General features: G+C 38.0%; 2 protein-coding genes across 2 annotated transcripts; both read left to right on the top strand.

Annotated features, from left to right (window-relative positions):
* The first annotated feature begins 1148 nt into the window (after nt 1-1148).
* On the top strand, nt 1149-2816 carry LOC141599068 (mitogen-activated protein kinase kinase kinase 17-like). The gene has a single exon (XM_074418959.1). It carries the CDS (start codon nt 1574-1576, stop codon nt 2690-2692), a length of 1119 nt encoding a protein of 372 aa, XP_074275060.1. The 5' UTR covers nt 1149-1573; the 3' UTR covers nt 2693-2816.
* A 10283-nt stretch (nt 2817-13099) lies between these two features.
* On the top strand, nt 13100-18939 carry LOC141599070 (cyclin-dependent kinase D-1-like). Its single transcript, XM_074418960.1, has 8 exons — nt 13100-13448; nt 13838-14136; nt 14333-14441; nt 14591-14716; nt 16008-16243; nt 16409-16732; nt 18400-18522; nt 18629-18939. The coding sequence occupies exons 1-7, from the start codon at nt 13308-13310 to the stop codon at nt 18455-18457; spliced, it is 1293 nt and encodes a 430-aa protein (XP_074275061.1). The 5' UTR covers nt 13100-13307; the 3' UTR covers nt 18458-18522; nt 18629-18939.
* Nucleotides 18940-24912: the final 5973 nt, after the last annotated feature.

A 24912-nucleotide genomic window follows, 5' to 3' on the forward strand; every position in this document is an offset into this window, starting at 1 on the left:
TTTATTTACCTAATTAATTAAATTAGGATTGTTAGTGCTTCGTGGTGGCTACCTAATCAGTCAAATTAGGATGATAGACGGCTAGATGTTGAATATCAATCTAACAAATCGGTGCTCCATTATTTCACCTAATTAGATTGATGGTGAACCGTGGTTCATGGTGGCTAACTGGCTACCTAGTTAATCACTCAAATTAGTATAATTACTAGTATTAATATTGTTAATATTATTATTATTATTAATGTTCTTCTTCTTCTTCTTCTTCTTATGCCTAATAATAATAATAATAATAATATTATTATTATTATTATTATTATTATTATTATTATTATTATTATTATTATTATTATTATTATTATTATTATTATTATTATTATTATTATTATTATTATTATTATTATTATTATTATTATTATTATTATTATTATTATTATTATTATTATTATTATTATTATTATTATTTCAGTTCAATTCAATTCAATTCCAATCATCTTAGTTCAGTTAAACTCTATTCAGTTCAACTCATCTCCATTTAGTTGATTGGCTCATCTCCATTGATTTCGTTCATTTCAGCTCTATTCGATTCAACTCGGCTCGGTTCACTTCATTCGATTCGGCTCGATTCGGTTTAGCTCTAAAAAGCCAGAAAGAACACGGCCTTAGCTACACTATTATATTAGTCGATGTTGTTTTCCATAGGTTGTTCATAAGTTCTTAAGATACATTATTTTTTTCCATTTTTTTCTTTATCATTTGCAGAGTAATTTTGCCTGTATTTGTTTACAATAAGCACTTTATTAATTTAGTATAAGTATATTTATTTTTATTTTTGCATAATTTTTTTCCAATAATTTCTCCTTCTATAAACTAACGTCATTCATATTATTAAATTATATATTTATCTAGTATACATAATAACATATAGTATAGCTTACTTAAATGATGTCAATAAATCTAACAATAAAACCATTTTGCTTAAAGATAAAAGTCATGACAATGAATATTATACAACTACCGTTCATGTTTATGGTCGCTTTGCAACACATATCTAAATACAGCAAACGATGTTCATAAATTAAGGACAACCATTAATTTATGAATTTCTCTTTCTCATTTTAACCTCATGCATCATTCATTTTTGAGTTTTCCTCCTCGTTTAATTTTATTTTGTGAATTACTGGGAAAAAAGTGTCTACATAAGAAGGTAGTTTCCGATTATCATGTCTGATATATCGGAAACTGCATTCTCAAATATCATAACTTGCATTTTACTTGCACAAACTTAATATTAACCCATAGAACAGGCAAGTTTATGCAATAAAGGTTAATTATGATTCTATTGCAAAATCAAATCCGTGTTGTTGGTTTTCATTTTTCGTTGGAGTCTACTTATAATTTGTTTATTATAAAAAAGTCAAATGCAAAACAATCACACATGTTTCCAATACTTTTACATGAGGAATACAAAACATAGGATTTTCGCATTTGTGTCGTCGGCCTATTATATTAACCCGATTTAGAATTGAACTCTCACATTTATTTGAGTGAATTTTCAATCACAAGAAAAAGAAATATGACCTCTGGTTTTCTACCATGTGAATGGGGAAAGGGAAAATTGATTGGTTCAGGATCTTTTGGTCAAGTTTATATAGCAATCAACAAAAATAATGGACAACTTTTTGTTGTGAAATCTTCTCATTGTGAAGTTGGAATGAAATCCTTGGAAAAGGAAGTACTTATCCTATCAAAACTAAAAAACTCACCTTATATTGTCCAATTCATTGGAAAGGAAATTACATATGCACCACCAAATAATGAACGCATACTCAACGTATTCATGGAGTATATGGGAGGAGGAACCTTATTCGATGTGATTGATAAATTCGGAGGAAATTTATTTGAAGGGGTTATTCGTTCTTATACAAGACAACTTCTTTTAGGTTTGGATTATCTTCACAAAAATGGAATTGTTCATTGTGATATAAAGTGCAAAAACATACTTTTGGATTCACAAGGGAATGTGAAACTTGCCGATTTCGGTTGTGCCACTTTCGGAAATGATTTTTTAGATAAAAGCACGAGTTCAAAAGTCTTACAACAAAATCAATATGTAGGGGGTACCCCTTTATGGATGGCGCCTGAAGTTTTAAAAGGCGAAAGTCCAAATAAGGGATCAGATATTTGGTCATTAGGATGCACCATTATTGAAATGGCCACTGGAAAACCTCCAAATTGGGGAGAGAACAAGTCAAATCCCATGGCTACAATATTAAAGATTGTAACAAGTAACGAAAACCCTATTTTTCCAAATGAACTATCACGTGAAGGCTTGAATTTTCTAGAGATATGTTTTCAAAGGGATTCGGAAAAAAGATTAATCGCAGAGGAGTTGCTTCAACATCCTTTTATAGTGACCGATAGTACTATAAACAAAAAATTGTTGAATGCTCGTGATGTTCCTTCACCATCCAGTGTTCTTGATGTAAGAAACTTTGATATGAATTTTAGTGACAATGAAGAAGAAGACGAAGAAACACAACATAAAGGTGTACACAACGTTATTCCATCAAACATAGGTTTGATTTCGAAAACACGTAAAGTTATGATAAATAATTTTCAAGCTAACTCCTTAAAGCCACATATCGACTTGGAAGTATCAGAAAAGTGGGTTACTGTTAGATCAATCGATTAGGTATGACTTGCAGTATCAACGCTATAATGTAGGTAGATGATTGTAAATTTCGTTTAAATTGCTTTTTGTAGTCATCATAAAAAATGGTGAGAAAATTAGTGAAAAAGATAACTTTAGGGTTAAATTTGGTAGCAAAACTCTAAATGATGAAACTATAACGTTTTTAACTAAAACAAATAAATTTGAGCTTAAATCTTAAATTTCAAGCTCGATGGCTAATAATTATGGGGAAGTGATTATTATCTTTCTATTTCAAATGACCACTTCTTTATCGTTATATTGATCTCGTAAATATGATATTCACATACATGATAAATACCGAGGTAGACCAACCCTTATAAAATTCAGTAACTTTCATGAGAAACGGCTTCTTATTAAACTTATTGGAAGACCAATTATCCCGAGGAAAAATGGTACAAAAAGTAGTAAAAGAGGTACATATACTATCAAATGGGGTACTAACAAAAAGGATTACAATACATAACAAAATAGGTACGATTGTTATGAAAATATATACCAAATAAAATAGACATTTTGAGTCGCAATCAATAATAAAAAGGGTACGACAAAATGGTCTATCATAGTTAAGTGAGAGAACTGAGAACGTTTCTCCAAAGTTTTTGGGTATATCCTTATCACAAAATCACAAGTTATGGACTTTTGGAAAGTATCGTGGACAATCCATGTACTTTTTACTCCGTATGAGATAAGAGGATAATAAAAGGTATGTCGATAAAATGTTTATTTTTAAAAGTTTTGATTTATCTAAAGGCTTATTATGTTATGGGATAAAAACGAGAGTTGAATCCCTTAATATCACAAGATTTATAGTAGCATCTCTAGCCTCCTCTTACAAAGATGTAAATCAATGAAATATTAGTCTAGGATGTTATATTCATTGGCATTAATCACGTCGTAAAAAATTCAATAACTATCAAAGTTGGCTGATGTGAGTGGTAAGGGCTGTTACCTCTTAAACAAGTGGTCAGAGGGATTCGATTCATATTTTTGCTAGTGAAAAGGCCAAACTTGGGGGGGGGGGGGGGGGGTTCAATCCATTAAGCTGCCTTCAGTACCCCCGAAGGAGATTGCCCCATTTGTCGGCATGAGATACTCTTGGTTAACACCAAAAAAAATCAATAACTAGTTTAAGAACAAATTTAGTGGACATCAATCAAATCCTTTCGCATCAATAATCACCTTAGAACACTCTAAAAAGATTCAACTACGTACAAAAGTACTCTACCGACCGATCACAAAGAAGTTTAATATAAACTAGTCTTATACTCTTATGAGATTACCTATACCAATTATTAGGTTAATTTCTGAAACAAATTATTCATCGGTGTAAGAATTTGATTAGGTTTTAGAGCGATTCCATTAATTAGAGATAATCATATCCAATAAACCCCTATAATTAATGTATTAGAATAAAATCAATAACAACAATGTAATTCATGTAAATATAAGACATAACTAAATGAAGTAAAGAACAATATCAATTGAAACGATAAATCAACAAACGAGTGAAATCCAAAGAAAAATTCACAAAAATGTTTTTTTTTTACAATAATTCACAAAATTAATTTTGATTTAGGGTTATAATAAAAAAGCGTAGTCATCTTGGTTACAAAAGTCCCTGTACATTCTAGATGGAAAAATCTGGAAAAGCGAATAAAAAGTGGTTGTTGCAATTAGGGACAAGAGTCATCTCCAGTCGTGAACCGTGATTAAAGTCGTCCATTCCCAAACCATGAGCATCCTTAACTTAGACCAAGGAACCTCTAATTCTTCACATTCTACTTTATTTTATACGGAAAGGAGGAATATATAAGGATAAAATTTGTCCCTAAAGAGTAAAGACCAACACCAAATCTTCTTCGGGCTTCTACTCTGTGCATAGTACGAACATAATTCATCTCTAAACCACTCCATAGCGTCCAAAAAACTTTCATAACAACCTTTTGCTCATGTTATCACTCGCCAACGTCCGTGTGGGCCATGATAACGGAAATTGCGTCCACTCATTTTCCTACAAAATCATACACTACAAAACACCATAGAACTAGAAGGGAAGAGCAATTCTCGTCTTCTCAAAACCACTTAATCGGTTATAAATATAGAAATGAGGGTTAAATTTGTAACACTACGGATTTTCTTTGGTGACTACTCGACCGAGTAGAGCCTACTCGGCCGAGTAGTGTTGTTGTTATGAGTTGTTTTGGTTCTGCCGATGAATACTCGGCCGAGTATAGTGAATACTCGACCGAGTAGAGGATACTCTGCCGAGTATAACTTTACTCGACCGAGTATTCGCTCTGGCGAGTATTATTTTGACGGTTTGATTAGGGAGCGTTTAAGATTTATTTTATATCGCGCGTCAGTTTTCAAAACATCATTTCTGCTGCATCATTTTACGTTAACCCTAATCCCTCCCTAATCACTCCCTAATCATCCCATTGCCTTGTTGTTTGCGAAACCTTCGGAGTCCTTACGTATAATTCCTCATCCTACTGTTGGTAAGTTTTATTCTATGTTGTTTGTATTCGTTAGGGTTACTGTATATTTACGGAATTGGGAATATGGGGGTTGTACAATGTGTAATTGTGTGATATGATTATGGTATAGGAGAAGACTTCGTAGAGGAGCCTTTCTGAGTGTGCAAGTTCATTCCCACTGTTGATTTCTAAGGTAGGGTTTCCTACTCAGTTTACTGTTATTGTAAGACATGTTGTTGTGATTATTGTTATCTGTTGATCATCGGAGTATGGAGATTGTTGTGATAATGTTGGTGTAAGGGTGTTGAGATGGCTGTGATATCTTGTGATTGTGATTGTGGTGGAGTCACTTGCGGGAGTGGCTTCACACCCTAATTCGCCCTCCGTGGAACCCGCCACGGGAGGGGATGTGCACATTAAGGGACAGGGATTGTTTGTCGCTCATTGAAGAGCTGGACTAGGTGGGATCGGATGCGGTCACCCACTGGCGGCGAGAATTACCTGTTGCGATGGGTAATCTGGCAGGGCTACACACTTTGGTGTGTAGTCGGTTACAGTATGAGAACAAAGATTAGAATTGGAAGATGATCAGTTGATTGTATCGTTTGTCTGTCTTATACTGTTTGAGTAATACTGACCCCGTTGTTGTTTGTGGAATCTGCGGTGATCCATTCGGGGATGGTGAGCAGGCTTGACAGGTATTGCTAGTGTGAGCTTGGGGACTGTCTTAGGAGGAGTGTCATCACGGGTCATAGCATCACCGTCTGAGTCTTAGTTGGATTTCTTTTATTGTCAGACTTTGAAGTTGTATTTTGTTAAAACAGTATTTGAGTTTGGTTGATGTAAACTTTACACTTTACAGTACTTTAATAAATGTGCTCAGTTCAGACGCTTTTTGATATATACTAACCTCGGGCAACCGAGATGGTAACACACTTTCATGGTAGGGTGGTCCTGGTAAGGCACCTTGGTATGAGGGGGTGTTACAAAGTGGTATCAGAGCCGAAGATTCCGGCACCTAAACAAATGGATATAATGAACCTAGGGAGTCTAAATAAAATGAACCCGGGGAGAGTTGTTTGGAGCTACCGCAAAGACTTGGGAGACGTCCCGGAGTCGCAAATTGGCCCTCACTAACTCGAGCCGGTAACATGGGGAAGTGTGATGAGAGCTAGGTTTTGTATGTACATGTATGTGAAGATGCATGTTGGTAAAAGTTGATAGTTGAAAGTATGTGTGTTGAAGTTCGTAAATGTTGTGATGGGAGGAATGGTGGATGTGACGGGTTGTGAATGTTGGTCATGTTGGATTTAGCATATGTATGAATTGTATGCTGATATGATTCTAATGTGGCATTAAAGTTCTTGATATATGAATTGTATCTTCGATGTGATTATAACATGGCATTTAAACTCGTAATATTATGCGTTCTTTGCGGGGAATAGTGAACATGATAGGGGAACTTTATATCGTATACCCGTCTATTTTGTGACTCGGCCCGAGCGGGGGTGTACTCGGCGAGTAGGAGCACTCGGCCGAGTAACCAAGAGCTCGACCGAGTATTGATTTGCGGTGAGTAGCAGTAGCTACTGTATGTGACAACTCGACCGAGTAAGAGGTATACTCGACCGAGTGTTGTTTTACTCGACCGAGTGTTGTTTTTGGAGTTTTTGAATTTCGCTTCTAGAGTCGAAATACTCGACCGAGTATCTAGGATACTCGACCGAGTAGTCGTTACTCGACCGAGTATGTTTGTATACTCGGCCGAGTGTTCTTTTGGCGGAGGTTACTACGTTTTGAGTTGTAGGCTTTTGTGTTTACGTTTCCGTGTTTCTTGTCAGTTCAGTATGCCGCCCAAAAGAACTCCCGCGCAGATCCAAGCTTCGGAGATGACTCTTGATGAGGTTGCTCGTATGATTGAGCAACAAGAGGCTCTCCTTGAAGCTCTAAAAAATGTGGGAAAGGGGAACGAGAAGTCGATGGATGCAACTCAGCTTAGCATCATCATTGCTCGCTTCAACCCTCCCACATATGACGGGGTAGGTGAACCAAAGCTACTCGAGAAATGGCACCGTGAGATTGAAGCTCTCATGGAAATGGTTAAGTGCCCCGAAGACATGATTGTTGAGCAGGTAGTGTACTACCTAAGAGGTGAGGCTGCAGTTTGGTGGCAAAATGTCAAGGAAGATGCTAGAGCTTTTTACCAGGCGGAAGGAGCTATTCCTTGGTCTGGGTTGAAGAGTGCTATGAGAGAGCGATTTATTTATGCGGAGCATATCCGACACAAGATGAGATCCAACTTTGATTCCTTCACCATGTCTGAGGAGATGACGGTCACTGACTACTATCATCGGTTTTTGGAGTTATCTCGTTATGTGGAAGACATGCAGCTAGGACAGAAAGGTTTTACTCTCCGTTTTGAGAGGGGTTTATCTGCTAAGATAGTGAGTCGTATGCCAGCTGGGGTTGCTACTGACCTCAAGGAAGTGTACCTGAGAGCGGGTCAAGCTGAGAGAATGGTAGATCTCTCAAGAGAGATTGATGAGAGGACTGCTGCAGAAAAGAGGAAGGCTGATGGTGGAAACAACAGTCAGCCGACCAACAAGAAAGAGAATTTCAACCATGCTAAGGCTTTTTCTGGTGGAGCTGGTTTTTCGGGAGGATCTCGTGGCTGGGGAAAGAATGGGGGTCGGGCTGTGAGTGACAAAACCAACCTTACTTGCTTCAACTGTGGTGGGATAGGCCACAAAAGACGGGAATGCACGAGCTACAAGCCCAAGACCGGTTCGGGAGCACGGTCGGGGAATTTTTCTCGGGGGCCGACTCGAGTTTTGCTAGTAACCGACCGGGGTTCATGGGGCAACAGAGGTGGGCGGGGCAACTGGGCGGATTCAACCGCGGTGGTGGTGGATCTTATCGCGAACAACAACAACACCACTCGATTCGGCGAGCCAAGCCAAGTACCTCCAATGCTTGATTCGGGGTGGAGGACAGAAAAACAAAGTGGAAAGCTCTTCATGATGGACAAGCAGGAAGCACAGGATGATGCTCATGTAGTTACCGGTACCTTTCTTGTTCATAATGTACCGTCTTTTGTTTTGTTTGATTCCGGGGCTACACATTCTTTTGTGTCTAAGAGTCATGCTGTGTCTATGGGTTTGGGAAAGTTTGAGGTTGTAAAAGATGATGTATTCATACCTACATGGGAGTCTGTATCGTGTCTCAAGCTGTATAAGGGAGTATCCATGGTAGTTGGAGGGGTAGATTTACCAGTAGACCTGTTAGAGTTTCCTATGGATGGGTTTGAGGTGATTGTCGGGATGGATTGGCTGGGTAAGTATGATGCCAGGATAGATTGTCGGCAAAAGAGGGTGTCCTTAAAGGGTCCCAAGGGTGTTAAAGTGTCCTATAGAGGGTTTGTGGTAAAGCCTAAGTGTAGGTTCATAGCTGTGATGACTTTAAAGTCATGTTTGAGGAAGAAGTGTCCCTTGATTCTTTGTCATGTGAGAGATCACCGAGTAGAGCCACCGACAGCTTCTGAGATATCTGTGGTGAGAGAGTTCGAAGATGTCTTTCCTGAGGAGATACCGAGTTTGCCTCCCAAGAGGGATGTCGATTTCAGCGTGGAGCTTAAGCCGGAAACGGGTCCTATATCTAAAGCACCTTACCGTATGGCACCTAAAGAGTTGGTAGAGTTGAAATAACAGATACATGAGTTGCTAGGCAAGGGTTACATCAGGCCTAGTGTGTCACCGTGGGGAGCTCTAGTTCTGTTTGTAAAGAAGAAAGATGGGAGTATGAGGCTGTGCATTGATTACAGAGAGCTCAATTGGGTCACAGTGAAGAACAAGTATCCGTTGCCAAGGATTGATGACTTGTTTGATCAGCTAAGTGGAGCAGGTGTGTTTTCCAAGATTGATCTGAGGTCGGGGTATCACCAGCTGAGGATAGCAGATGAGGATATTCCTAAAACAGCGTTCCGATCTCGATATGGTCACTACGAGTACGTGGTGATGCCTTTTGGGTTGACCAATGCGCCAGCAGCTTTTATGGATTTGATGAATCGGATCTTTACACCATTTTTGGATAGGTTTGTGGTTGTTTTCATCGACGATATCTTAGTCTATTCTAAGACTAAGGAAGAGCACGATGAGCATTTGAGGATAGTTTTGCAGACTTTGAGAGATAATCAGCTTTATGCCAAGCTATCCAAGTGTGAGTTCTGGTTAGAGGAAGTGGCTTTTCTGGGCCATGTAATATCTAAGAAGGGGGTATCTGTGGATCCTAGTAAGATTGAGGCCGTTACCAAGTGGGAATCGCCGAAGAATGTTGCTGAGATTCGGAGTTTCTTAGGTCTTGCCGGCTACTACCGGAGATTTGTGAAAGATTTTTCTACCATAGCGCGGCCTATGACATCCTTGATGAGGAAGGAAGTCAGATTTGTTTGGGATGAGAATTGTGAGACGGCGTTTCAGACCTTAAAGGAACGCTTGACCACAGCTCCTATCCTAGCCTTGCCAGAGGGTTGTGATAACTTTGAGGTATATACCGACGCTTCAAAGAATGGTCTTGGTTGTGTTTTGATGCAGGGAGGGAAAGTCATAGCCTATGTTTCAAGGCAGCTGAAGCAATATGAGGAGAACTACCCTACTCATGATCTGGAGCTGGGTGCAGTTGTGTTCGCTCTTAAGATTTGGAGACACTACCTTTATGGAGCAACTTTTAAGGTGTTCTCTGATCATAAGAGTCTAAAGTATATCTACACTCAGAAGGAGCTTAACATGCGACAGAGACGGTGGATGGAGCTGATTGGAGATTATGATATGGAGATTATCTATCACGAGGGTAAGGCTAATGTTGTTGCAGATGCATTGAGTAGGAAGAGCGTTCATTCGCTATGTACAGCTATGTCCTTGCTGAAGTTGAGGGATGAGATGTCTAGTTTGGGAATCTTTATGATTCGAGAGGGGGATACCATCGGGGATTTGACGATCGAGCCAGAGTTGTATGCGAACATCAAGAGTAAGCAGGAGCTTGATCCGAAGATTCAGGAGTGGAAGTCAAAGGTAGAGAGTGGTTCGGTTACATGGTATACCTAAAGATATCGTTTCTGATCGTGATGCGAGGTTCATATCCAAGTGTTGGCAAGAGCTGCAAGAGGTGATGGGTACAACTTTAAAGATGAGTACAACCTTTCATCCGGCAACCGATGGTCAGACAGAACGGACCATCAAGACCTTAGAAGACATGCTGAGGGCATGTGTTATTGACTTTGGGGGCAGTTGGGAAGACAGGCTTGATTTGATCGAGTTTTCATACAATAACAGTTATCATACAAGCATTGGGATGTCACCTTTTGAAGCTTTGTATGGCCAGAAATGCCGAAGTCCAGTTTGTTGGGATGACAGTTCTGAGACGGTGGTTTTAGGGCCACAGCTGGTTCAAGATATGGTTGAGCAAATCCAGTTGATTCGGCAAAAGATGAGAGCAGCTCAAGATCGTCAGAAGAGCTACGCCGACTTGCACCGCAAGGACATTGAGTTTATGGTAGGTGACAAAGTTCTTTTAAAAGTGTCACCTATGCGAGGTGTTATGAGGTTTGAGAAAAAGGGCAAGCTAAGCCAAAAGTTTATAGGTCCTTATGAGATTTTGGACCGTGTTGGCGAGGTGGCCTACAGGTTAGCGTTACCACCAGCTTTGGATAGAGTACACAATGTTTTTCATGTATCTCAACTTCGGAAGTATGTGAGCGATCCGTCACATATCCTTGAGATGGAGAACATCGAGCTTGATGAATCCTTGTCCTACGCTGAGATTCCTAAGGAGATTCTTGATCGCAAGGTTGGTAAGACCCGGATTGGTGAGACGGTCTTACTCAAGGTCCTTTGGTCTAATCATAATGTGGAGGAAGCCACATGGGAACCCGAGGAAGCTATGCGAGAACGTTTTCCTAACATTTTAGATCAGGTATGTTTGGTTACGGGGACGTAACCGTTGTCTTTTTAGGGGGGTAGGAGATGGTCGCGGTCGTGTTTTGTTTGTTTGTTGTTTTGCTTTGAGTCGGGGTAATGACTTTTGTGGTGATTTGTATAGTTACTTGGTGTTGTTATATGTGGTTAGTATAGACTTGTGGTGTAGTGTTGTGCTTTGTTTTATAGTACAGTGTGAACTTCGGGACGAAGTTCTTTTTAAGGGGGGAAGATTGTAACACTACGGATTTTCTTTGGTGACTACTCGACCGAGTAGAGCCTACTCGGTAGAGTAGTCTTTGTTGTTATGAGTTGTTTTGGTTCTGTCGATGAATACTCGGCCGAGTATAGTGAATACTCGACCGAGTAGAGGATACTCGGCCGAGTATAACTTTACTCGACCGAGTATTCGGTCTGGCGAGTATTATTTTGACGGTTTGATTAGGGAGGTTTAAGATTTAATTTATATCCCGCGTCAGTTTTCAAAACATCATTTCTACTGCATCATTTTACGTTAACCCTAATCCCTCCCTAATCATCCCATTGCCTTGTTGTTTGCGAAACCTTCGGAGTCCTTACGTATAATTCCTCATCCTACTGTTGGTAAGTTTTATTCTATGTTGTTTGTATTCGTTGGGGTTACTGTATATTTACGGAATTGGGAATATGGGGGTTGTACAATGTGTAATTGTGTGATATGATTATGGTATAGGAGAAGACTTCGTAGAGGAGCCTTTCTGAGTGTGCAAGTTCATTCCCACTGTTGATTTCTAAGGTAGGGTTTCCTACTCAGTTTACTGTTATTGTAAGACATGTTGTTGTGATTATTGTTATCTGTTGATCATCGGAGTATGGAGATTGTTGTGATAATGTTGGTGTAAGGGTGTTGAGATGGTTGTGATATCTTGTGATTGTGATTGTGGTGGAGTCACTTGCGGGAGTGACTTCACACCCTAGTTCGCCCTCCGTGGAACCCGCCACGGGAGGGGATGTGCACATTAAGGGACAGGGATTGTTTGTCGCTCATTGAGGAGCTGGACTAGGTGGGATCGGATGCGGTCACCCACTGACGGCGAGGATTACCTGTTGCGATGGGTAATCTGGTAGGGCTACACACTTTGGTGTGTAGTCGGTTACAGTATGGGAACAAAGATTAGAATTGGAAGATGATCAGTTGATTGTATCGTTTGTCTGTCTTATCTTTGTTTGAGTATCGACCCCGTTGTTGTTTGTGGAATCTGCGGTGATCTATTCGGGGATGGTGAGCAGGCTTGACAGGTATTGCTAGTGTGAGCTTGGGGACTGTCTTGGGAGGATTGCCATCACGGGTCATAGCATCACCGTCTGAGTCTTAGTTGGATTTCTTTTATTGTCAGACTTTGAAGTTGAATTTTGTTAAAACAGTATTTGAGTTTGGTTGATGTAAACTTTACACTTTACAATACTTTAATAAATGTGCTCAGTTCAGACGCTTTTTGATATATACTAATCTTGGGCAACCGAGATGGTAACACACTTTCATGGTAGGGTGGTCCTGGTAAGGCACCTTGGTATGAGGGGGTGTTACAAAATTAGTTAACATCTGCCTCCATGTGGTAGCGGTTAGCCCTGTACTCCCTCAATTCAACTCCACTTTACATGTTACTTTATCACGTTTGCCAACGCGACTTTTACGCGGTAAATATATTTAGCTACGTATTTGCAAAAATTATAAAAGTTAGATATTTTTAATGTACTCTTAAAAACGAATCAAATAAGTTCTCACATGAATATATTTTAACTTATGTATCGAGAGAAAATTAAAGTTAAATGTCCGCTTATAAATAGTGTGCAAAAGAAAAACATGTAAAATATCCGCTTGTCTATATCACCCCATTTATCCATCTATTACTCGTTATTTTATTTTTTGATAGTTATTACTCGTTACCGGTTAAATTAGCTAACATCAACATATTTCTCATTATTATTATTTAATCTTCACGCTTAACAAAGTAAGTGGGAGTAACCAAAAAACCCACTTAAGTCCCTTCACCACTTTTACGTGACCGCTACCGCCGCAGCATCCCGGCGTTATCATCGCCATTAACGCCGCCGCAACAACCACCAATCTAACGGCGGATTACATCACATGTCTACGACTTTAACGCCATGAACGCACACGAACAACCTTCGACAATGGCGTCGGAACTCGACACCTTACCGACAAAAACCGTCGCCGATCGTTACCTTAAACGCGAGGTCCTCGGTGAAGGTACTTACGGTATCGTCTACAAAGCAATCGATATCCAGGTACTTTAATTTAATTTTACTTGAATTATTGTTTATCGACAAATTATAGAATAAGACGGTCTTACGGTGTGAGACGGTGTCAAACACTCATTTATTACGATCAACGAAGAAGTGGTTTTGTATATACAAGGACCGTCTCATACTGTATTATTATTTCTGTTAGGGTTTTGTGTTGAAATTGGGGGATTTGAATTTTGATTTAATTTTACGGAATTATTACTAAGACGTCTTACAATGTGAGACAGCATCAACGAATTAGTGTTTTTGTATGTAAAAGGACCGTCTCAACGTCTCTGTATGTAATCATTATTGCTGTTTATGTTAGGGTTTTGTGTTGAAATTGGGGTATTTGGAATTTTGGATTGAGTTAGGGTTTTTGATTTGTGCAGACGAATCAAACGGTGGCGATAAAGAAGATTAGGTTAGGGAAACAGAAGGAAGGTGTGAATTTCACTGCATTGAGGGAAATTAAGCTGTTGAAGGAGCTTAAGGATCCTAATGTGATTGAGTTGATTGACGCGTTTCCTCATAAGGAGAATTTGCATCTTGTGTTTGAGTATATGGAGAGTGATCTTGAGGCCGTAATTCGAGACCGGAATATTGTGTTATCTCCTGCTGATACTAAGTCTTACTTACAAATGACACTTAAAGCGCTTGCATTTTGTCACAAGAAGTGGGTGTTGCATAGGTAGATAGCTTGGCTCGTTGTTGTTACAAATTCTTGTTCAAGACCGTTGTATGGGTCTCATTGTGAAATGAGTGCATCGGGGTGTGTTGTTTAAAATAACGACTCACACAATGGTCTTAACAAACTGCTTTGTTTTTTCCGATTCTTGTTTTGATATGGTTGTATAGAATGGTTGTTGATGGGATTGTGTTTGTAGGGATATGAAGCCAAACAATTTGCTATTAGCGGCTGATGGACAGCTTAAGTTGGGCGATTTTGGTTTGGCTCGTATCTTTGGTAGTCCAGATCGCAGATTTACTCATCAAGTAAGCAATCAGTAACAGTGTGTTTAATTGTAACCTTTTATACGTAGCCGTGTAATGTGTGTCTGTTGCAGGCTGTGTATTGAGTTTAGATACATTATATGTTCTAGTAAAGAGGTTAACGGTCAGGTTATTGTTCTTTGCTTATATAGGTCTTTGCTAGATGGTATAGAGCACCTGAGTTGCTATTTGGATCTAAGCAATACGGCCCTGCAGTGGACATCTGGGGTGCTGCTTGTGTATTTGCAGAACTTCTTCTAAGAAGACCGTTCTTACAGGTTAATAATTGTGACGCTATGAACTGATTTCTGTTACTCGTTGTTCAACTAGTGTTTCTACAACGTGAAGATTATTCCGAAAATTCTTGTGGCAGTTATCTTTTGTTGTTTTCCAATATCTGATAATTATTTGAACTTGGGAATTAATTGTTTGCGGAAGGATGAATGAAAAGCTTACCTCAAGTCTTTTCTGGTATGATGCGCTGTCCAGTCTCCATATATCTTTTACATAATCATTTCAAGACATTCTCTTTCATTTAGAACAATTTGACATGAATGGTAAGAGAACAAGTTAGCTCTTGGTCTTGATGCATGGTAGACATTAGTGATTGGGTACATGAAAAAAGCTAGTTCAAGGCATTAGTTATGTTCCAAATTAGACAGGTTGACCCCGAGGCCTTGTTTAGATCGATGGATTTGATAAAAAAAGGAGAGGAGGGAGATGGAGAGATACACAATTTCTTGTTTGGATAGCAAAGAGGATAGGAGGGGGAGGAAAGGGAGTGAGAAAATAGAGGGATCCCTTTTCCCACATATCTAACCATGGTGTGCCTTATTCCTGTAAATTGAGAATCACATCACTTTTAGACTAGCTTTGACCCTACTTTTAAAAGGCGTAAGGCACACATAGAGGCGACCAAGGCCCGTGGAGATGAGGCGTAAAACGTGAGAAGGCAAAGGCGCGTATCTCGTAGACACGAGGCGTAAAACTAGAAGAAAAAATTCTGAATGTTGAATAGTAGAATGCCTCTCCTTAGTTTAAAAAAGTGCGCCTAAGGCGCGCCTTGGATGAGGCATTAGCCAAAAAACCTTGGTGCATTTTAAGTGCGCCTTTTAGGAGAGGCTCACTTAACAATGCTCGCTAGTACGCACTTTCCGTATCTTTTTCATCTAGATCTATGATTATGCCATTTCTTTTCCCCATTTTCCCTTATGGTTACTCCTTTACATGTTGGCCAACATATATAAAAGGTATTGTTGCCCAAACTTTTATCTGAAAAATACAAACTTGTTACTAAATATAGGATGCCTCGCGTCCAAAAGGCGTGCGCCTTCGCCTTGCGCCTCGTGGCCTTTTAGCGCCTCGGTGCGCCTCTTCAATCTAAGCGCCTCGCCAGCTGCACCTTATCTACGAGGGCAATTAATGTGCTGCGATGCGTTTCAGCTAGTGCCTCACTGAGCCTTAAGCATAAGCGGGCCCAGAGAGACCTTTTTAAGCTAAAGCTTTTGCCTATGTTCTGGGTGTTAGATGTTTTGCTGATTTTGATTGATTATCATTGGTGTTTGTTAGGGTTCAAGCGACATTGACCAACTAGGAAAAATCTTTGCTGCCTTTGGGACTGCAAAGCCTGAACAGTGGCCTGATATGATATACCTGCCTGATTATGTGGAATACCAACATGTAACAGCACCTCCATTGCGTTCATTGTTCCCAATGGCTAGTGATGATGCTTTGGATTTACTGTCAAAGATGTTTGCATACGATCCAAAAGCTAGGATTACAGCACAACAAGCGTTGGAGCACAGGTATGTCTAAATGCTACATGTTTTTTTTTTTTTTTTTTCCTTTTCTTTAGGTGCATGGGGGTATTAACTTGATGCCTACGTGTCGTGCCACCTGTCTTGCTTCATAACTCCTTTTGTCTTTATTCTTTGTATAAATATAAAATATGTATTGTTCTTTTTTTACAGATATTTCACATCACCCCCAGCAGCAACAAATCCAGCTTCGCTGCCACGTCCTCCAAAGAAGGGTGATAGTAACTCAAAGGTTCCTGATTTTGCTACAAATGAAGGTCCAACTGTGCTATCACCCCCAAGAAAACAGAGAAGAATTATGCCTAATCGTGGTGATGGGAATGAAGAAAATGTTCACAATGCTGAAAAGTTCGATAATCATGTCAGTGAGAGCAGGCCGGCGGTTGGTCCTAGTTCGAGTAGGACTGACTCTGTACCAATGTCGATAGATTTCTCCGTCTTTGGTAGAAGACCTGCTCCAAGACCAACAATTAACAGGTAATTGACATGATGCTCAGTTCTAAAAGCGATAAATGTACACTTCTCTAATCTTTCAGATAGACGCATGGTCTGGTCATATTTATCTGCATCTTATTGTTCATTAGAAATAAGTGTCACTTGTTTTGCATTTATTGCTCGTTTACAATAAAATTAATTGCTAATTTATATTATGAAGTATTTAACTGCTCACATAATTGCATAAGAAGGCAGAATGTTTTAACCCCCCCCCCCCCCCCCACATCTCCCAGGGTTTATGAGGAGTTGGCTAATGTTGTGAATCTTGTGGTGCGTAACTTTTGTCTCTGGACAAGTCATGAGAGAACGGAATCAATATTTGTTTTAGGTTCTAGGGCGGGTGCAAGAGAGGTAGGTCAAGCTGCAAGCTGATAGCTTTTAAGTAGAGAAATTAGATGATGCCTCAAGTGCGGCTGTTTTTAGATTTTGTGCAGGTGAGAGCACAAGCCTTGTGGGTTTCTGTAACGGAATACCAATTAAATGTAGCCTGTAGATTCCCTTTTACTTATTTAGCACATGTTTGATCGCCTGTCCTTTCACGCTTCTTAATGGTCTGTCTGGCTTTTTTTTATTATTATTTTTAACTTTTTGATTCTACTTAACCTGGAGACAAGCAAGCATTGGGTAGTGTAAGCTCTACTGCATGAAGTTAGCCAGGATAAAACTAGTGTAAACCTCTCTCTGAGAGTCTAGTACCGACTTCTATAGTTAGGATTGTTTCTAAGAGGGGGTATCTAAATATTTGATGGCTATTCGCACTCCTCACTATTTTTCAATTAATGATTTGTTGTGTGTGATTATATCATGCGCTTTGGATGTTTCAGTTAAAAACTTCTTTGTCGAATGGTGATTATTTTATTACTCCCTCCATTCAATATTTATCACCCCATTTCTCCATTATACATGACTAACATAAGAGGTATTATATTAAAATGCGGCGATAAATGTTGAATGGAGGGATTATGTGAGAAGCGGCAAGTTCATCTTTTTGGTATCTTCTATTTGAGGTACTGCTCGTTGTCCGAAAAAGTTAATTGTGGAGTTTCACCACTGTAATAAAGCTGGTCACCTTAAACAAGTTTTTTCTGAAAGTCAAAAATCAATTTAATAAGTCATCTGAGTGTGTGTTGTATCTTCATTGCTTCTTTTTTTGGACCTAGTCTGGTGACTTTCGGAGTTTCGGTAGCTCTTCCATGCCTCCCTCTTTTTCGACTTGTCTCCATCACTCTTCCTTTTTATTCTACTGTGCAGTTTGTTTGCCCTATCATCTGCCCTTAAACATCTTTGAAATAGAAAGAATACGAAGGATTATTATTATTTATCATGCTTCTATTACGACATATGTTGCTCAGACTCGTTTAGAAGGATCCGACACGGACGGGTGCGTGTCTGAGTGTCGGTCTCGGCCATTTTTATGAAAATTATGCATATTTTGGCTTAAAATGAGGTGTCGAAGTGTCATACCCTAGTCCGAGTGTCGGACACGGGTACATGAGGGAATTAGAAGAGTCGGAGTAACATAGATTGCGACATAGGAATGGGCCAACTACAAAAATAAAATGCGGTCAATTCCAAAGAATTCGAAGGATTATTATTTTATCATGCTTCTAACCGCTCTGAGTTCTAATGTGGGTTTTTGTCTCTGGCAGCGCTGACAGAACACACCTAAAACGAAAACTAGATCTCGAATTCCTGATGCCAGAGTAAAGCTTATTTATATCATGTGAAATAACTTCGCATCTGCTCTGTGACCGTTGGCGATCCTACACCTGGTATAGTTTTGCAGTCTCCCAAGTTTACCTAATCGTTTCAGTTTTACATTCACTGTTGTAATGTTGTCTAAAGCTTTTTTATGTACCTATTTGAAATCATTTGCAGGAAGGACATGTGATCTAAATATGTCGTCTCGAGTATTAGAGTTGTTTGTAGGGGTGTGGCCATTTGGGACAATTTGGTCGCCTGAGGTGAAAAGGAGAAAAACCCTCCCTTTTTTTACCTTTTATTGACGTAATTTTTTTTTGCTATTTATCAAGTGCAGTGTTAATTTTTGACGGCTTGTTTGTAATATTCTGAGGAATAGGAAGTTGCAAATTATTGTTTTGAGGTTATACTTCTATTACTGTAACACTTGAGCTATTCGGACTGGTTTGAAACAAAAAAGCAGATTAATGAGTGATAATTTTTCAAAATATTACCGTGTTTTTGTTGTTGCTACAGTTATGTTATACTGCTGCGAATGTCTGGGAAGACGGTTCTAAATTTGGTGTGGTTCACTTTCTTCGATGAACATGCACAAAAAATTTGGCCATAACAATTTCACAACAATAAAAGAAATAGGATCATCTGAATTGACCTTTAATACGTTTAAATAGCGGATGATTATGTTCAAAAATTTCAGATCACTAAAATACGTAATGATTTAAAATTTGTTGAAGGATAAATTTTAGAGAAAATTGTTGATTACGGCTTTTAAAAACCACCTTTTGAAAATAACAGTCTTTTTTTCCAAAATTGCGCCAAGTTGAGGATTCCGGCAAATTTTTTAAAAATTTGACCGATATACTCTTGTCTTGTTTTTTAAGAGTGATAATGAAGAACACTATTACTATTTCTAAGATAAAATGGAAATAATAAAATCCAATTAAATTGATTATGGTAGAATTTGAAGAAAATGGAAGAATTGAATTATGTGAGAATGTTGAAAAATGGAGAATTAGAGAGTTGATGGAGTTGTGAAATATGATGAACATCACAAATTCTCCCTTATGACGGAGATATCCGTCGCAAACTTGCGACGGGTACCATTTTGTCTCACACAAAACCCATGGGAGTGAGAGAGAGAGCACATGGGGTGGGTGCCCACCTTGTCCCCTCTACCCATTTCCACTCACATAATACTCGTCGCAATATCCGACCCGTCGCAAGGGAGACCTACTGGATGAACATAAGGGATGGACATAAAGTGATTATAAAAGATGAAGGTAGGGACATTTTTGTCAAAAAAGAACTTAAGTAACAAAAACTCAAATTTACATCAATTTTCCACCAGAGTAAATATTTTGGCTGTAATTTCTCATCAGAAGTGATATTCTGGATCTAATTTACAAAAAAAATTATATAAGGGTGTAATTTTCAAAAAATGATTTTTAAAAGGTGTAATCAACAATTTTCTCTAAATTTTATTTCAAGTGGATATGTTTATAGATTACTTGTAACATCCCGGGATTTATAAGGATAATATTGGTGAAAGATTTACTATCTATCTATAACCTCTCAAAATGTATGAAATCCTTTAATTCCCTTCCCCCTTAGCAATAGTTCTAGACTATTCAAAAGCATGCAAGGCACAAAATCAAAATTGAGGATGTCTTACGCATCACAAAACTCTCTCTAAAATTCTCTCTAAAAAAAACTCTCTCTAAAAAACCCTAGCCTCCATCAAATTATACAAGGGGCTCCATCGATTATCAATCGATCGATGGTAAGCCCTAAAATTGTTTCAAATTTTAATCAATAGTATGCATACCTATTTTCTATTCATTAAGTGTCTCTCTTTTGGTGAGAATCGTTTTTCCATCCCTTATTTCAAGGGTTTTCCATTTATTCGTGGTTTTAGTTTCATCAGTAATATAGTCAGGAGTAGTTCGTTGGCGGTTTGCAGCGTGTTCTTTCAAAGGGTAAAAGTGATTTGTCAACGATCTTTGGAACCAGTCAGAGGTAAATTTTATCTCATAAATCAAACGAAGGATCCCCTCAAAAGCTACATGAAGATAGCGATAATAGAACGAGCCGAATTGTCATATGCTGTTTTGAGATCCCTAGTTTATAAGAAAATTATTTTTCTTTGGTTTCCATTAGATTTGTTTTCGATTATAGTTATTCTTTGTAAGTGCCGTATGGCGTTCTATTAATGAATTGCTCTTTTCTCAAAAAAAAAAAAAAGCATGCAAGGCACATGCCTCCTACAATTTCCCTCATAAGATAACTCTCCCTTCTTGCTTGTGCAGACTAAACACACCACACGTGTGAACTTTAGATTTCTCTGAGATTGATACTATATACTAGGTGCATATGGAATCTTCTCTGTGAGTTACTAAACTTATAATATGGTTAGGTTTCTGGTAGATATACAATTTGCTACACGATCTAAATAATAATCATGCTAAATTGTCAGAGAGATAGATAGAGGTTATTGTTGGTTGAGTGGCTGATACAGCGGATTTGGTGCTTCCTGTTGCCACAAGTATTATCTTGAGACTGTCTCATACTCTCATGTTACAATCTGTGCATGTCTAATATTAACTCTTAGATTGTCAATACTAACATCAAGTGTAGAAGAAATGTCTAATTTAACTCCCTATTCCAATATGAATTTGGTTACATCCTATGTAGTTTCGAGGTTGCACAAGAAGGCAATCTTCTGTCACAAATTTAGACAGCACAAATGGTACTTACATCAATGAAAAACGGGTACTACTTGGAACAACTGCTATTGTATTGCCCGGGAGCTTGCTCGCATTTGGTAACTATTATTCCTTCCGTAGTTCAATTACAAGTTTCAATGTTAATTGACTTCACGAAGGGAGTAACAAATGAGTCATCTAAGCATGGTATGGTTCAACTGTACAAGCAATTAAGTCGAGAGATTTTGGATATGTTTGCATGTGATTGGGGTTGGGTCAAGTTATGTTCAGGTATGTGTTATTATCGAGTCGGTAAGGGGTAATATATGGAGATAATTTCAAATTTGATTCGAGGTACATCTTGCTCGCCTGGTTTTCTAACAATTCCCTCTTCGAGTCTTTGGACGTGTATGTCAGACTTGTGTACATTTAAACCTTAGGCTAAGAATGGGTTTCTTAATTTTGCATAGTTCAGTAGTAAATCTCTTGTTCAGTAGTAGTTTATCATCAGAAGCGGACTCCAATTAATTTAAGAATTAGAAACCTATGAAAGTTAACCCTTTTCATATGATGCCTTTGTTCATTATTTGCTTAAAGAGTTGACCTTGTGTGGATGTGGTAAATCGGTATATCCACAGGATGCTTTGAAAAAGGAGTCGCCACCAAATTAAAGAAATTTGGAAACCATTTTGAAAAGAGATTTGAGTTCGATGTGAAAGTACGTGGTGGGAAGTTCGTTAATAAAACACCCACCCCCGCCCGTTGTAAACAACGGCCTCTATTAATGGACTATGATGGCTAATCGGACAAGACTATGATCGTTGTATAAAAGTGCACACACCCTTTTTGATCCTAGCTTGTGAGTTTAGTTCTAATCGTTTAATGCAATTTAAACTACTTTGTCCAAGTTGTTTTAGCATGCGAGATTGATATTATGATAAACACGCAAACAAAGAGAGAAATAGAAATTCTTACGCTTAGCATAGGATAGATGAACAAACGTTAGAGGTTAGTATACAAATGACGTGCTAAATTGATACAAATTACACATTAAGCATTTTCGAGAAAACAGTAGCAACATGGCAACTTTAAGACGAGTTTTGAAGCTGCAAACGAAGTCGAATATGGGTGTTCTTGGACTCGTTAGAATTGTGGAAGTGCACAGTTAGCAAATATGGTCATAGGGATGGTCAATTGTTGCTTTAAGGGTGGTATAATGGGTGCTAAACAGGTGCTGGTCACGGACTGGACTGCACTTTTCTGGGCAGTTTGGTTACGGACAGGGCCTGTTTCGATGGTTTTTTTAAGGGGTTATAAAGCTCCTCTATGTCTAAAACTTGGTATAGTCCTAGTTAGTAGTGTAAGGATGGCAGTGGTTGTGTTGTACGTGGTCGAGAGTGGCACGAAAGCGGTTTTTTGAGGGGTTGTACAGGGTCTGGTCGCGAGTGCATTCAACTATGTTATAGAATTGTTAATCGATTTTATATGCGACGTCGAAGTACCCTATTACAAACAAGGTTTGGCATAAATTTATTAAGATTTGTTGAAATTTCATAATTTGATGGATTAATTATTTGGTGCGTTGATAAATCTCTTGAAATTGAATGGAAATCATTTGGTTTGTTTGTAAATTCATCATTTGGGTACATGTTTATTTTAGTTATTTGAAACAATTTTCGATGAAATTACGAAAATGTTACAAGAGATTAAAAATTAAAAAGGAGGAGATGAAATATTAGTATGGAGGATATGATTTATAGACCAACTTATTAAATGTATGTCAACATCAAGAAGTTCAACTAAACTTGCTATAAGGAAAAAAGAGGGTAGAAAATGAAGATAACAAAAAAAAAAAAAATACTTCCGTTTATTTGTTTACCTTATTCTTTTTTAAGTGTCTCATTCATTTATTTACCCTGAATAAAATAAAAGTTCACAAGGATGCACATATAGCTGAAGAAATACTCCACAAGGTTTGATACTCATGTTTTATACACTTGAAATTCATACGTATAAGTCATGCTAATTAGTTGTCTTTAGTATCCTAGTTCAAATATCGACAGAGGATACTCATGGTCAAAAAAACAATTATCAAGTAGCACTTAATTCAACAATTGCAACAACCACACAGTACCTCTATAACTACTGAAAATAATGTGATAAGGGTCAAATGTACTTAGTTTTAGAAACACATTGATTTCGGATTTTTGATATAAAATATTAAATGAAAGAGCTGCTAAGTAATAATAAAACAAAGCGCAAGTGCGCAACTTATTTAGCAAGTCATTTTACTTTGTTTCTCTTGTGATTGCAGATTGATGTGGTGAAGCACGATGTAGAGATTGTGGAAGAGATGATAGAGCCTATTATTGAAACAATTGAACATAATGACAAGTCTAATGAAGGAATTAAAAGTTAACATTTGAAAGCCTAACTAATTGCATCATATTTACATACAATTGTATTTGCAATTTGTAAATGTGTAATACTCCATATTAATTTATATCCTATTGTACTCTATCTAATTGCAAAGATTACCTAACTACTCTGAACAATTGTTATGTGAATGTCAATTTTTTTGAGGTTTCTATGATTTAGTTTCTTGCCCATGCCAAACCTTGTTTGTAATAGTTTGATATGCTAGACGAACTATGTTATATAATTAGGTTATTTAATCAATTTAACGTCATCGAATTAAATTATAAGTCAACAATCAGAGGTCGAGTTAATATCCAAACGGTCATATGGTTGGTCGAATTGAGCAAAACGCAAGAGAGGCCAAAACGCGTGAAACAATGTCATTGTTTGATTTATTAATGCCCTCCCTTGAACACGGGGATATGTAAACGAGCGAGGACAATTGCCAATGGCGAGTTAGACCTTTTAAACTCGAGTCAATGAGGGTGTTCATGGTGGTACTTTAACTCATACTCGGACTAAATTAGTTTCGATGTTAATAAGTTAGACGATAAACAATAATAAACAATATACAAAACAAACTAAATAAACAACATAAAAAAAACGAAATAAGAAGGGAAAGATAGAGTATTTGATGCACCCTCAACCTACATGTATCGTTGACACCAGGGGCGGATCCAGGATTTAGAAGTAGGTTGGGCTAGCTAGGTTAACATCCACGGTGATTAGACTTGTGAAACCGGCAAACCGTATAATCGGAGTCGCACATAGTGTATAGCATAAATAGGCAAAGCTATTGGGGAGAATTACAATATACGGAATAAATATTATCTTGTAAAAATATATGATTAAATATTGCAAATTTTATACTTGTTTACAAATTATTTTCAAAGTTCCGTTAAATTTAACAACCATCATGAAAAAAACGAAGATGTCCTATTATCTCCGTCTTTTTTAAATATGATATTTTTGTATTCTCGAATAGGCGGGTGTGTACAAATTTTTTTAAAATTAATTTTAACAACGATCAAATTATTATGTGCACTGTATTAACAATTTATCATAAACATTATTAAGATTTTCGCACAAAAAAAAATAAAAAAAAAACATTACTAAGATTTATGATGAAATGTCAACCAACAAAAGCCACCTCCACCCCGACGAATACACCCCTCTTCCCCCCTCCCAAACCAACCCTCACCCTAGAAAACCTTTCTCCCTTAAATAACGGCATCTAAAAGACCATTATTTTTTAAAAACGAGTTACAAGGGAGTTATAATATTAGCCTTTTTTAGATATACCATCTTAGATACCCATTAAAAATCTTTAATTAACAAATA

Source organism: Silene latifolia, chromosome 9 (assembly GCF_048544455.1).
Source record: "Silene latifolia isolate original U9 population chromosome 9, ASM4854445v1, whole genome shotgun sequence".
NCBI classification, from domain to species: Eukaryota; Viridiplantae; Streptophyta; class Magnoliopsida; order Caryophyllales; family Caryophyllaceae; genus Silene; species Silene latifolia.

Coding starts and splice junctions, on each gene's coding strand:
- LOC141599068 (XM_074418959.1), top strand. CDS start 1,574: ATGACCTCTGGTTTTCTACCATGTGAATGGGGAAAGGGAAAATTGATT.
- LOC141599070 (XM_074418960.1), top strand. CDS start 13,308: ATGAACGCACACGAACAACCTTCGACAATGGCGTCGGAACTCGACACC. Junction 14,717..16,007: donor TAAGAAGACCGTTCTTACAG/GTTAATAATTGT, acceptor GGTGTTTGTTAG/GGTTCAAGCGACATTGACCA. Junction 16,244..16,408: donor CAACAAGCGTTGGAGCACAG/GTATGTCTAAAT, acceptor CTTTTTTTACAG/ATATTTCACATCACCCCCAG.